This window comes from Balearica regulorum, chromosome 4 (genome assembly GCF_011004875.1).
Source record: "Balearica regulorum gibbericeps isolate bBalReg1 chromosome 4, bBalReg1.pri, whole genome shotgun sequence".
Lineage (NCBI taxonomy): Eukaryota > Metazoa > Chordata > Aves > Gruiformes > Gruidae > Balearica > Balearica regulorum.
In genome coordinates, this window is record NC_046187.1 from 65532234 (window position 1) to 65546398 (window position 14165).

Sequence of the window (14165 nt, forward strand, 5' to 3'; positions counted from 1 at the left end):
ATCAGGCCCCGCCTCGGAGCCTGCCCAGTCCGGGGAGCAACAGGTCGGCAGCGGCTGCATGCTCCTTCCCGCAGAGGGTACAGGTTCAGCCTGGCCCCCTCAGCCACGTTTAAATAGCCGCGGCACGAAAGCTTTCACCTTCTGCCCCGCTACCGCTCGCCGAGCGGGTCCCTCCGCGGTTAAACACCTCACGCTCCTCCTCTTCCTCCCCCAGTCTGCTGGGGTGGTCCCGCAGCCCCGGCCCGGGGCAGAGCCCGCCTTCTATAATCCATGCGCGGGCGGCACTGCCACCACCACCGCGGCGCTCTGAGGCAGCTGGGCGGAGCGGGCCGTGCCGTGCCTCGGTCTTGCTTTCTCCGCCTCGCCGGTGAGTGCTGCCGGGCGGGGGGTACGTGAGGAGCGGTGCTGGGGCAGCGCTCCCCTGCCGCCACTCTGCCCGCGGCGGGGCTGGGGGAGGCAGCAGGTGGGGGTGGGGCTCGGGGTCCTCCACCTTCCTTGGCTGCTCCCGCTGCGGGCGGCAGAAGGTCCTGGCCGGGAGTGCGGCCGCGGGAGGGGGGAGGGCAGCCCCTTCCCCCGCTGGAGGAGAGGTGTCGGCGGGCAGGGTCCGCTGTGGGAAGCCGAGTGAAGGGGGGCGAGTGGCCGTCGAGGGAGGCGGCTGCCCGCGGGGAGGGGGTCGGTGGGGGCTGGGAAAGCGACCTGTGAGTGGGGAGTGGCGGGATGGAGGTGCTGAGGGGGGGAGCCCCGGCCCTAAAAGCGCGGGGTGAGGCGGGGGCAGAGGGGGCGATCGCTGGGCAAGTCTGTACTGAAGGGATCCGAGGGCGCGGGCGTGAGGGCAGGGGCTCTGCGGGAGGGACGGGTTTGGCGGGGGGGAAGGGGCTGCGGCACGGTACAGCGGGGCGGTGTGTGCCGGTCCGCGGGGAGCGAGGGCGGATCCGCCCGCTGAGGAGAGCGGAGCGGCGGGCGCGGCTGCTGCGAGTGAAGCGGGTTTCCTCCGTGGAGGGCCGTGTGTGGCGGGGCCGGCTGAGGAGGGATCGGGAACCGGTTGTGAGTCCCTGGCCGCTGAAGAGAGGAGGGTGGCGGGAATGGGGCGGGGAGAGCTCCGGAGATCTCCGGGGAGAGGGGGGAGCCCCTCCGCGGGGGGGAGGGCGCCCGATCAGGGCACCTGCCCGGGGCGGGGGGGAGGCTGAGAGGCGCCGGGGGACGGGGACTCCGTGCTGGCCTCGAAATCGGGTCGTCAGGGGTGGAGGAAGCAGGGAGGCAAAACCCTGCCTTGGCGCTGCGGTGACACTGTGGATGCGAGCGGGGAGAGGGGCCCGTCCGCTCCCGCCGGGCGTCCCCGCTCGGTACGGCAGCGCGCTGCGGCGAATGCCGCCTCGGAGGAGTTAATTGAGGCGGCGCTGCCGGCGGCTTGCTGCTTGGTGTGCACCTGGGCAGATCGTGCCAGCCCACCCTGGGTGGTCAAATCTTTTTCTCGGCAGGGGTGAGCTCAGCTGTGAGCTGGGGACCTCATCCGAGAGCGGGTAGGAAGGGGCAGTTGTGGTGGTAAACATGGGCTGTGTCCTTCCCTGCACAGGCGTGCAGGGGAGCAACTGAAGAAACTACCAAATCGGTCGGTGTTCCAGCAGGGGCAGAGCTGCGGTACCCGTGCTACTATGCAGTTTGCAGATCAAGCACTAAGCAGCGTGGTAGAGGAAGAGTTTGCAGATCAAGGACTAAGCAGCGTGGTAGAGTTCTCTACAGTTTTAGTAATTGGAAGGAAGACAAGGGAAAAACTTGGTCACGGCTGCCAGTGGGAGTATGTTGGGTCTGTCGTCCCAGTATGTTACTACTGGGACATGTACTTAGCCCTCATCAGTTCACCCGCCTGTTTATGGGCTGGCTTTACTGTGTTTAAAATTTTCTATGTGATGCTGAAAAGTGCTCTCACAAGAGAATGTTCTATGAATACTAGGGTAAAGGTACCACTTAAAATCACGTTTTTTGTGGTTTTTTTTTTTTTTGTTCAGTTAGTGAAAATATACTCTAAACATTTAGGCAGTCAGCTGAAAATCAGACTTGCTGGTCTTCTGGGGAAGGTATCTCACTTGGAATTACTTTTTACAGGTCTGTTGCTGTTTGCGAATTGCTGTGACTTGTGAAACAGCAGGTGTTTTTGGTGTTGCCTTTTTATTTATTTATTTTCAAAATATTAAGTAGCTGCTCAAAACCAACCTGGGTTCTGAATATCCAGTTTTTCTGACTTGAGCACTTGTTTTGAGCATATAGCAAGCATGTCAGATGCATACTGAGGCTACCTTGTGTGGAAGATTCTATTTGTTTGGGTTTTGTTGGTGCTGCCAGACTCTACTCTGCAGTCCCTAGTGCTTGCTAGGTTTATTTGCTTCCTACTTCTCCTATCGCAGCAGGTTGTAATTGTTGGTAGTAGGCTTAGGACAGATTTTGTAACAGAAAACTGTACCTTTTTAACTTGCCCTCATCTAGCTTGGCTTGCTGTGTTACGTTTCTTGAATGGGAAGGTGCTGTTTGTGGGTTGGGGTTTTTCTTATGCATACTTAGGAGTTGTAGCCTACTTGTAATGATCTGTTTTGTGGCTGTTTTAATGCATTTCACTCTCGTGGTGGCTGCTCTCATTGGAGCAACCTCACTGAAGAGGATTATGGACTTGGATTTTTCAAGTCACTAGTTCAGAATTGTAACGAACATAGCCAGATCCTTTGTGTGGGCTTCCTATGGACAACTGCATGTTCCACCATCCCCTTGTGGTTTGCTGCCAGCAGGCTTCCACGTTGAGCTTTAGCAGTCTAGCCTCTGGTTGATTGAATTTCAGTTCACAGGGTTAATCATTGTTGCATCGCTGCACTGCAGCGCTGTATTTGCATGGATTGCAGTGTTAAAGAGAAGGAGGCCAGTCCTGTTGAAACAAAGAGCTGGACATCATGCTGTTTCTGAGCTCTGCTCTTTTGGAGTTGATGTATCATATGAGCAGTTGCTGAACTTCTGCATCTCTTGTTGTGTCTCCTCTCCCCTTCTTAAACTTACAGTGGAGTTGTTGAAGCTTTATTGGTTTTGGAGAATATTACAATATTTTTAATAAGTAAGATATATCAGAGAGATGATAATACTGCAGCATACTTGGTAAAAGAGTGATGGTGTTCTCCACAGATAGTGGTTAAGACCCCAGGAATTATGCTTAGTGACTTGTATGTGGAGAATATTAGTGACAGCTGCAGAATAAAAAGCAAAAGCTCTAATCTTTTAAAGATGGGCACTTGGAAACCACACAGAAAGTAAGATATATATAATAATGAAAGTGTTTGTTTAATTTATTAAGTACTTAATGTGGTTGGTTTTTTATATAAACATAGTAATGAAATGGATATCTTATTTGATAATTAATGTAAGCACTTCAAAGGTTCACACAGCTTCTTTTCATTGACTCTTTATTTGGACTTGGGGAGAGTTGTCCTGGCAGTTATGGTAGCTCATTGACTGCAGTGATGCCATGGTGTTTCTGAGGAAGTGAGATGGCCACATGCTGCAATGACAAGTACTGTTAGGTAATTCTCTTTATGTCACTCATATGTATGTCATTCTTGCAGTTCTCACAATTACAAATTTCATGGATAGATTCTTCATCTGTTTGTCTAGCATATTTAACTACTAATGTCCTCCCAGCTAAGTTTCTTTTAGATATCAAGACAAAGATAACTGTTGGGAACTTTTTACGTCTGAGTTATTTTTAGGTAGGTTGAATACACATTGAATGCTCAGAGGTATCCCGAGTTATAGGTTTAGTAGTGTTTCTGTAAGTTTCTGATCATTATTAATGTAATCTTGGAAATACATTAGTGTTTTATGTAGTACAGAGAAGATTTGCTGTCAGCCTGGAGGAATTACCCAGTAAGATTATATATACCATGTTTATCGTGATATGTTTGCCAACAAAGGGAGAGGAAGAGAGTATGGTCAGAATTCTGCAGGTTCTTTGATTTACAAGTAACCCACCTGCTTTGCTGAAAAATTCTGAGCTTTACAAAAGCTTAACTGAAAATTATGTAGAGTTGGAGGCTTTAGTAGTGTCTTTGAAATTGAAAGCTGGTTATGTGTCTCCACTTAGCAGAATATTGTTTGTTTCTGCAGTACAGTATCCTTGCAATTTCAATAGTGTCCTTGTCTTAAAACTGCCAACTTTCTGTCTTGGTTAATATACGACTTCACATTTCCATGCAGGCATAGTGTTTATTTTCCTATATTGGGAGGACATTTTGATAGTGCTTTATTTGCCTATTTGTACAATTAGATACAATTATTTTTTTTGTCAGATTTGAGATTAAGGAGAATTAAACTGTATGTACTTTGTCATCTTCTGCCCTCTCTCTAGCATAACAGAATGCACTACAATGCCCTGTCTTCTAGCTTTGCCTTAAGACACCAGTTATGGAGGCCATGTTCCTCTCAATTTCATCTTTTAAAAACACATCTAACATTTCCCTATATTGTATGTTTTTTGACCTCTTCCTTAACTCTTGGAATCAAAGATCAGTCACCATGTGTGAGCTTTTTCTCCTGACTCACTGAAGTGTTGCAACTGTACTTGAGAAGTCTTCAGAAAACTAAACTTTATTTACAAAAACTGTCAAAACTTTTTTTAAGAAAACCAAGTTGAATTATTGTGTTGGGTTTGCATGGCAAGGTTTTGGTAGCGGGTGGGGGGGGGTCTACAGGGGTGGCTTCTGTGAGAAGCTGCCAGAAGCTTCCCCTGTGTCTGATAGAGCCAATGCCAGCCGGCTCCAAGACAGACCCGCCGCTGGCCAAGGCCAAGCCAATCAGCGCCTCTGTGATAACATGTTTAAGAAGGGAAAAAACAAGTTAGAGCTTTTGCAGCCGGAGAGAGGAGTGAGAAAGTGTAAGAAACTCTGCAGACACCAAGGTCAGTGCAGAAGGAGGGGCAGGAGGTGCTCCAGGTGCCGGAGCAGAGATCCCCCTGCAGCCCGTGGTGAAGACCATGGTGAAGCAGGCTGTCCCCCTGCAGCCCATGGAGGAGGGATGAGGGGGTGTAGAGATTCCACCTGCAGCCCGTGGAGGACCCCACGCCGGAGCAGGTGGAGGCACCTGAAGGAGGCTGTGGCCCGTGGGAAGCCCACGCCGGAGCAAGCTCCTGGCAGGACCTGTGGCCCTGTGGAGAGAGGAGCCCACGCCAGAGCAGGTTTGCTGACAGGAGTTGTGACCCCTTGGGGGACCCACGCTGGAGCAGTTTGCTCCTGGAGGTCTGCACCCCGTGGAGGAGACTCACGTTGGAGCAGTTCATGAAGGACTGTCTCCTGTGAGAGGGACTCCATGCTGGAGCAGGGGAAGGATGAGAGGAGTCCTCCCCCTGAGGACGAAGAAGTGGCAGAAACACCATGTGATGAACTGACCGTAACCCCCACTCCCCGTCCCCCTGTGCCGCTGAGGGGGGTGGAGGTTGAAGCCAGGAGTGAAGTTGAGCCCGGGAAGATGGGAGGGGTGGGGGGAGGTGTTTTAAGATTTGGTTTTATTTCTCATTCCCCTACTCTGTTTTGCTTAGTAATAAATTAGATGAATTCCCTCTCTCAGTTCAGTCTGTTTTGCTTGTGACGATAATTAGTGAGTGATCTCTCCCTGTCCTTATCTCGACCCACAAGCTTTTCGTTGTACTTTTTCTCCCCTGCCTAGTGCATGAGGGGAGTGATAGAGCGGCTCTGGTGGGCACCTGGCCTCCAGCCAGGGTCAACCTACCACAACTATACTGTATCAAGCTTGTTTGATCTTCACTGTTCTGTCATTAAGGCAAATTATTATTTTTTTTTCCCACTTAGTTCTGGTCTTGTGATATTTTGTCCTGTAGAGTTTCTGTAGATTTGATAATAAACCGCAGCCTAAGCGATTTTCAGCTTCTGACCACTTCTGTGTTCAGCCCTAGAGAAATAAGTGCATAAAAGAAAATTCCACTGAAAAACATCTTTTAGGCTGAAGAAAACTAGTGTCAAGAAAAAATTAAAGGAGAAGAAATAATATTTTTGAGCTGGACTTTCTTTTCCCCTTTCATTATTCTTCAACAAAACATTCTTTTCCAGATAGAACACATCAAACCATGAGTATTTTCCTAAGTGTTGAGCATCATATTTCAGAGTGGTTGCTAACACTGCCTTTTTGAATAAGGCTTGGATAATTCTGCTATTCATAGCATTGTTACTGTTCATTCTTCTTGGTTTTCACTAGCAATGAAGGGGAAGGATAGCTTTGAGGTTTTCTTCTTAGCTCAGTTGGACTTCAGGGAAACAAAACTGTCTAGTTCTTTGATCTGGTCTTGTATTCCTTTGTTTCATATTTTTCTTTATCTTGCTCTATCCTTTGAATGCAGCATGGACTGTTAAACAAGCCTGTAGGAGGGTTTCTTGCAAGTCAATACTGGTTTTCAGGAAGGTAGCCTGTGTTTTACCAGAGACTGTAAAGCATGGAAGAGACTTAAGTCTCACCTTAATACCAGTTTTGAAGTCTTAGTGTCCTTAGAGTGTCTTTGACCTGGAAGTACCTTGGAAGTCAAGGTATTGGTGTAGGATTGGGCTGACTGAGGCCATGGGGTGTTTTTGTTATTTTGCTGTCATTCTTGCAAGTGAATGCTCTGAACACCAAGGTGGAGATTAAAAACATTTTTATTAGGTAGTGCTGCTGAAAAAGGCAACAGAGGCACAGGTATGCCAAGCAAAGGCAGTTTGTGCTGGGTGCTCTCCAGTTTGAACTGGGCGGCTTGTCACGAGCAGTGTGTTCCCAGGCATCCCCACCAGTGGCACTCTGGTAGATCACAAAAGATGTTTCAAAGATAAGCTGGTCTGACAGGTGGGAAAGTCACTGCAGTGATCACTGGCACACTCATCAAGCATGTGCAACTTCCCAAGTCAGAAAGGGGCAGAAGTTTCACTTGCCTTTTGTTTGGTTTTTTTTGGTCTGTTTCCTTGGAGGCCACTGTGGCCCATGCGGAAGTGAAGGAGTCTTACCTAGCCCCAGGTAGATGAAGATGTTTTGTTGGAAATGCAGGGGGTGGTTCAGTTTATGTTTCTTAAGTGGCAGTTGGTTAAACCGCTATGATTTTTGTAGATTCAGAACATTCTCAAACATGTGTAAGCATCCAAAGTCATCTTAATGCTGCTCAGCTTTAGCGAGCTATGAGTAAAAATTGAATTGACTTCTCCAGTTCCAAAGGAGAGCCTTGAGATAGTTTGAGTTAATAGTAGGTAATTACTGACATTTTCACCTGTCAGGATGGTGACATTGTGTTTGTTTTGTTTAACTTTTCAGTGATGAATAATTTCTTTCCTCAGTCTTGGAGGACCATTAGGAGTAGCTGGCATCTTAAATTCTTCCTTGAGGTGGAATCTGTGGCCTTAGCTGTGAAAGAGGTGTCAGAAAGGTGCCATCTGCCCATCATACACTGGGAAGGAAAGCAGACTCATATGAACTGGAAGGTTATAGATTAAAACTGGAAGGTTTTACTGAAAGTTTGATATTAAAGAAGCTACAGGATATGACTTGTAATAATTGCCATCAACTACAGTAACATCAGGTGGCTGACTAAATGCATTGTGTAACTGTTGAGGTGACATATTGTCAGAAGTGCAATTCATACATTGTTGCTTAGTTTTGTTTCCCTTGGAGCTGTCCCAGTGCTGTGCTCTGTTTGTTTTTGAAAACTCACTGACCTGGAACTGTGCATAATTGTTCTTCCCCCCTCTTTCAAGTACAGGGTATGTAGTAGATCATCATATTCACAAACCTCAATCTTTTCTCTCTTTTTCTGTCTGGCTTGCTTTTACAAGTATTGATATGTTCAACTTCCACAGAAAATTGCAGGTTATCTTGCACTTTCCTGTTTGTTTGCATGCACTTTAACGAGCTCTTTCTTGTTTTTGCCAGAGATGGTGCGCTGAGTCATTTCCATGAGAGGCTTCTGTACCACTCCAAAGCAAGAATACATTAAAGAATAATAGGTGTGAAGGTGCACCAGTGTTTTCCTGGCTAGAAAGCTATCCCACAAGTGAATGCATTGAAGATTTCTAGACTTGGTGGGACAAGGATCTCTACCTCCAATTTTATGAATACTGCTAGCTATGGCTGTGGAACTCTGTTTGCTGCTGCTGCTGTTTTGTGGAAGTACTATTTCAGAGGTACAGCGTATATACAAACCACCTCCTGGGACTTTGGATTTTGGATTTGTACCAGCCAAGACTTATGATACAGGTGCATACCATGAACCTGGGCCAATAGGAATTTTGTTTAAAATAGTACATGCATTCCTGTACTTAGTGCAGCCAAATTCTTTTCCTCAAGGTAAGCAGATAAATCTTTTTTTTTTTAAATAAAGTAGTTTGTTATTGATGCCTTCATCCTATTGTAGATACCAAGACCATAATCTGGAAGTAAATGATATGAAGGGCTTTGTTATAGCATGTGTTCTGGCCTGGAAATGTGTACAGTTCCATATAAAATAACATTTTTCTGCTAGGCATAGTGGGGAGGAAGTTGTTAATGAAAATGAAATGTTGATGAAATTTCACAGAACTTTGCTTACATATCTCAAAGCTGTCACTGATGCACTTGAGGCTTTTTTTTTCTTAACGGAAACTTTTTTCTTATGTATGCTCAGAAGAATGAGATAGGAGTAAAGCATAAAGTGCTTTGTATTTAATATTAAATCCATAAGAGATACCTCTGAGATTTGCATATTATAAGCAGTCAGGTGGTTGTAATGTTACAAAGTTTAGACTAGGAAATGGAAACTTAGCAACTTGAAATAAATTTCATTCATTTCCACATTTGTGCATCCACAGTCAATTTTTATATAAGGGCAGTTCCATTACAGAGTCACATGTAACTTCCTGTTCCATTGTAAGCTGAAGTTAAGACTTGAAACTGTATTTGTTTTATTGAGTTTTGGGGTTTTTTCCATTTCTTTCCTACTAAGTTGTCCATCTTCTAATGAAAAAGTTAAGATATGAGAAGCGTGTGCTTATTGAGGTTGCATTGATTAAAGGGTGGTTTTGAGCACTCTGTGGCTGTGGTAGCTTTATCAACTTTCCAGTATGCTTTTTGTTTTCATTTAGTTATTATAAGAAAATGCTAATGTGCTTGTATAAGATTGGCATTTAAAATTATATTGAGGTGAAGCTTTAATAAAATCTAAGAATGGCTTTGGTTTGTAATTGATTCCTTTCGCTGGTTTAGGTGTAACTGCATATAAAAGAGTTTGTATTATTTTGTAATACGTCTTTCAATTTTACGTGTAAAAACTTTTAGTAATTTAAAGTCTTAAGTTCTTTGGTCACGTACCTGTATGTTACCTTGTGAACTACTATTTGCTTGTCTTTTTTGATGTTTCTTCAATAGTTGTAGAATGAGCTCAAATGAACTTGAATGAATGAATTCTATTTAGACAAATGCCTGGAGTCCCAGGTGTTAACCTGGAGAGCAAAAACCTGGCCTGTTCCCTGCAGGGTCTGTCTTCTGAGCAGATCTTGCACAAGGTGTAATGAGGGCAATTGCATGAAGCTGACAGTAATGTCACCTTTTGGAGGAACTGTTTCCAGATACCTCTGCTTTTGTGGCCTCTTTCCTTCATTAAATATGCAAATGAGCTGTTTACCTCTCTGAGACCTGATATGTTAGGATTGTCATCTGCATTCAACTCTTAGAAACAGGCCTTCGTTCTGTCTAAAGCCCTGCTTGAATATTTTATTCTCTTATGATTGTGGAAACTTGATTTCAGTGAGGTACAGGAATGTGGTTTGTAACCTTGTGTGTCAAAGTTAATATTATGTGTCCTAAGGATGTAAATAATTATTGAGTAGAATTTACGAGCAAGGTTATAGTCCTGTGAGACTACTTGTAGTAGGTTCCGCATCAAGTAGGTGTTGTGAAATGCAGCATTAAAGAGAAGAGACATCCAGAAGTAAATTACTTGTTCTTAGCTTGTAAGCTTTGAACATCTCAAACCTCTCCTTCCTTCCTTGCAGATACTTTTTGCCAAATCAGTTGTTTTTTAGAAGTTTGCCTTTGCATTAGGTGAAGTCCTCTTCCCATTCCCCCACATACCTCACTGCAAAATACAGATTTGATGGATCATGTCAGTTTGAGTCATACCATTTAATTGGTTAATCCCCATAATCTCTTTTGCCATATGCTGTTCTGTTTTCACATTCAGTTTATTAATGGTGTAGTTACATATTTGAAATGCTTTTTTTTTTTTAAACTGCCAACTTGAAATAGAGTTAATTCTGATTCAGAGATGAAAATAAACATAATCACAAATGGGCACAGAAAGCAAATCTTTTGATATTTCTAACTCAAAACTTAGTCATTCTGATTGAGCTGGTGCTTAAGAAGAGTTAGCTCCAGGTTGATGCTGCTGTATTGCATATAACCGTAACATGGAGGAGAAGTGCAGTTCGTGTGCAGGACTTGTCATCAATCACTTTGACCGTAGTAGTCTTTTTTTTTTTTTTTTTTTTTCCTAATACTTGGAAGTACTTGGTGTTTGGTTTTCCAGTCCACTGTTAGTACTCTTAACTGGGAAGAAAAGACATTACAGGATTGTGTAATTGCATATAGATATTTCTGCCTTTGCAAGAAACTTTTGTGCTTGCCGTAGTGCTCCAATGGATCTGAATGTGTTACAGTATAACGTTCATGCTCCTTCAGTCCTAAGTATGCCTTTTAAGAAGAAAGCTAGTAAGAGCTTTATACTGTTATGATAAAGGAAAATATGAAGTACATCAGAGTCTTTAGGAAACACTGTTCTAAAAGTATTTGCATGCTGTTAAGCCTTAACAATTAAATAAATGTTCTTATATATTACTTAAAAGTTGGAAGGGATCACTTCATTTAAAGAAAAAGTCAAGAAATGTTTTGTAAGTTTATTGGGGTTTGGAGGTTTGTTTTTTTGGTTTTTTTTAGTTAAATCCAAGTGAGTAATTATTTACTCACTTCTAAATTTATTCATGCCATCTGGTTAGTGGACATACAATTTAATCTAGGTTTAGATTTAATAGGTAAGTTATTAATGGGATTAAATATAGTGCTTGTGTAAAGCACAGTAACAGAACCAGGGCAAGGAACTAACCCCTTAAGTTTTTTTAAAATTGCTGAGTCTTTAAGACCAGCACTGTGCTCTTTGGATATGGCAAGAAACTAGTTTGAAAAAATTAACTGGGATACCTGATTGCAATGCTTCAGAGAGTGTAAATAGATTCTGCTTTAAACTCCACTAGTCAAATAGTTTTGTCCTCACTAGATGATGTTTTGGTGTAAATGGGAGTGAATTTACTCTGAAGTGTAAACTGTTATGCAGGTAAACAGCCTCCACTTTGAGTTAATGATACACTGGAGTGAAAAAGATTGTGTTCAGTCACTGGTTTGCTACCTGAGGCTCAATAGGTAGGTCACTTGCTGTGCCTTGTTTTCTCCATTTGTAAAATGCAGATGATGGTGCTACTACTCTTTTTGTTGCGGACTGTGTAGGATAGAGCATCATTATTCTTTCCTGCAGCAGTTACAATAATAGATGATAACAGGAAAATTACAAGTTGCTTCTATCACTCAGCTAAGAGGACATCTAACAAAGCAAGTTGTCTGTTTTTCTCTTGCTTAGAACTTGTAAGCCAAAGCATTAATTTATTAATAACGTTGTCAGTTCATGGCTGTGACATAGTGCATGTCACCTGTTGTGTTGGAGACCTTCAGATGTGAACTTGGCGTAGACAGGGCATGGTCAGTATGATCCTCTGGCTGCAGTGAATATCTTGTCATGGCTTTGTCTTTGTTCCCATGGAAACCAGTTGTTAGTTGCAGTAAGACAATGTTAATCTGAGATTCCACTTGCCAGCAGGATGTGCACAACAAATCTTCAGCTTCACAGTTTGTGTCTTGTAATGAAAATCTGAAGAGTTCATAAAGGAAACAAGCTGGGAATAAAGCTTCTGCTCCTATTTTTAGGTGAAATAAGACAAAAACTTGCAGGCCTGTTTACCTTACTCTGCTATATCTGAACGTATTGCAGGACAGCTGTACCACTTATGAACTGCTTTGTTCCAGCTTCTCCTTTTTATTCTGAATAACCCTGTTTCTGCTGAAGTGGGAATAAAACTTTAACATAAAAACAAACTGTTGACCTTCCTGGGCAAAACATAGTATGGAGAGTTAATTGTGCTGTTTGCCTAGGGGGATAAAAACAAGCTGGTTTTTAGACCTGGGCTACAACTCTCAATTCTTTCTGTTTGTGGAGTCTCACTTGTGGAACAGTTTGACCATAAGACTGAGGATCAGAACTTGACTATTTTAATGGAAGGTCCTGTCTCTGACCACTTTTGGTCTTCGTTTCTCCTCACCTGGGCAGCCTTTAAAGCAGCTGCAAATTGTCAAGTTCAGCAAGTTAGTCTTGTGTTCCTGTCTCTGCAATTAATATCTCACATGAGTGTGTTCAGCAATCAAAACATTTTAACATTAAAAAAAAAATCACATAACGATGTGAAAATAAACAGTGTATCTCTAGATAGTATAGCTGTAATAGAAAATGCATATGCAAACCCCTGTTGTAGGTAGATTTGATAAGCTCCTAGGATACTGGGTTTTTTATTTTTTTACTTTACTACATTAGCTATGTTGGATGTGATGTTCTAAAAGAAATAATTACACCACCTTGTCACCCCCTCAGTTAAACTCGGACAGTCAGAATATTTTTGTGTGTAAAACTAACTTTTTTTGCTTTTTGTAACTATTTCGTTCTTGGCTGTCCATTTCTACTTTAGTTTTGCTTCCTGTTAGTAATAAATCTTCCACAACTCCCCTACAAAAAAACCGCCAAACATGTGTGTGGATGTTGCAGCACTGGAGCCAAACTCAGCTACACATAGCTAGTAATGCCCTTTTGTTTTTCAATTTGGGGCTTTCCCAGGAATGCTAGGCGTGTCCACACCAGCACATGGTGAAAGGGCTGTACTCTGGCTCTGACTTATGTGCAGATGCTGCAGTTCAGCAACATAAGATGCTGCTGAGGTTCCCAAAGCAATTATGACCTTTAATAAGAACTTAAATTACAATATCTTTTTTCCAGTTGTGTGAAATCAATTTTAGTTTTGGCATGGAACTGCACTGATGTGATAGACTGCTTTTTTGAGCTAGTGTTTGACACCTATCCCCCTGTGCAGGTGAGTTGGTTTTCTTATAGCTTATGGAGCAGGGTTTGGAGCGCAGATGCAATTGCTGGTGCAGGAACTGAGAAGAAGGGAGGAAGAGTAAGACCTGCCCTCTAGTAAGTTAACTGTTAGATTGGCTAAGCTGTATTGTGAAATGACAAGTCAGTAGCTGTAGAGTCAGTGCCTTCAGCGTATCCCTGTAACTGGTTGGTTTTGTTGGTTTCTTTTCCCAGTGCTGTGGCGAGAGCCGTGATGCGAATTTAGAGTAGTAGCTGAAGTGTGTATATCAAAAATACAGTTTTCAGTGACATAGGTTATATAGAGCAAGTAGTGGTGGTGCCATTTGGGTAGGGGGGATAAGAAAGGGGATTTTTAGCACTCCTTTATTTGGTAATATGGTGTATACATTGAAAGAAATGTATCTAACGTTGGAAATACTGGGAAAGATGGAGCAGCAGGAAAATACAAGGTAAATTAGCCTCTTTCTCTGCCCACTTGTATACATTTAGGGAAATAGTCTTCAAAAAATGATTGCTCATTTCATGCTGGGAAGTTGACATGCTCTACTTGATGACATACAAGTAAACAAGGAACACTCCGAGAATGTTTGTGAAGCAGATTTAAGGCCTGCTTTTTTATTTCTTAGGTGTCAGAAGAGTAATTCCTTTTTCCCTGAACTATTTCAAACTGCAGACTATCTAATAGATTGCTTGTCAAAACGATTTTTTGTGGACGGGGGGAGACAGATTTGAGGGAGGGCAGGCTTATACAGATTATCTACTAGAGGCTATTGCAGGAAACTATGGTTGGAGACATTAACACTTCTCTTATGTCCTCCTGCCCACTTCTTTTGGATTACATAAACAAGGAGTCTCTTTTGTGGACAAGTATTAAGTGGAAAATATGCAAGTCATTTTTTAATCAGTGTAGTGTAGCTGATCGTCTGAAAGCCTTGCACTG

The 14165-nt window shown here is 43.4% G+C and overlaps 1 protein-coding gene across 1 annotated transcript in view; it reads left to right on the top strand.

The window, feature by feature from the left end:
* Nucleotides 1-826: 826 nt before the first annotated feature.
* PROM1 (prominin 1) overlaps nt 827-14165 on the top strand; it is a 64385-nt gene continuing 51046 nt past the window's right edge. Inside the window, exons 1-2 of the mRNA XM_075752446.1 lie at nt 827-1044; nt 7933-8346. Of these exons, the coding sequence (XP_075608561.1) occupies nt 8127-8346 (220 nt within the window). The 5' untranslated portion in view covers nt 827-1044; nt 7933-8126. The remainder of the gene's footprint in view (nt 1045-7932; nt 8347-14165) is intronic.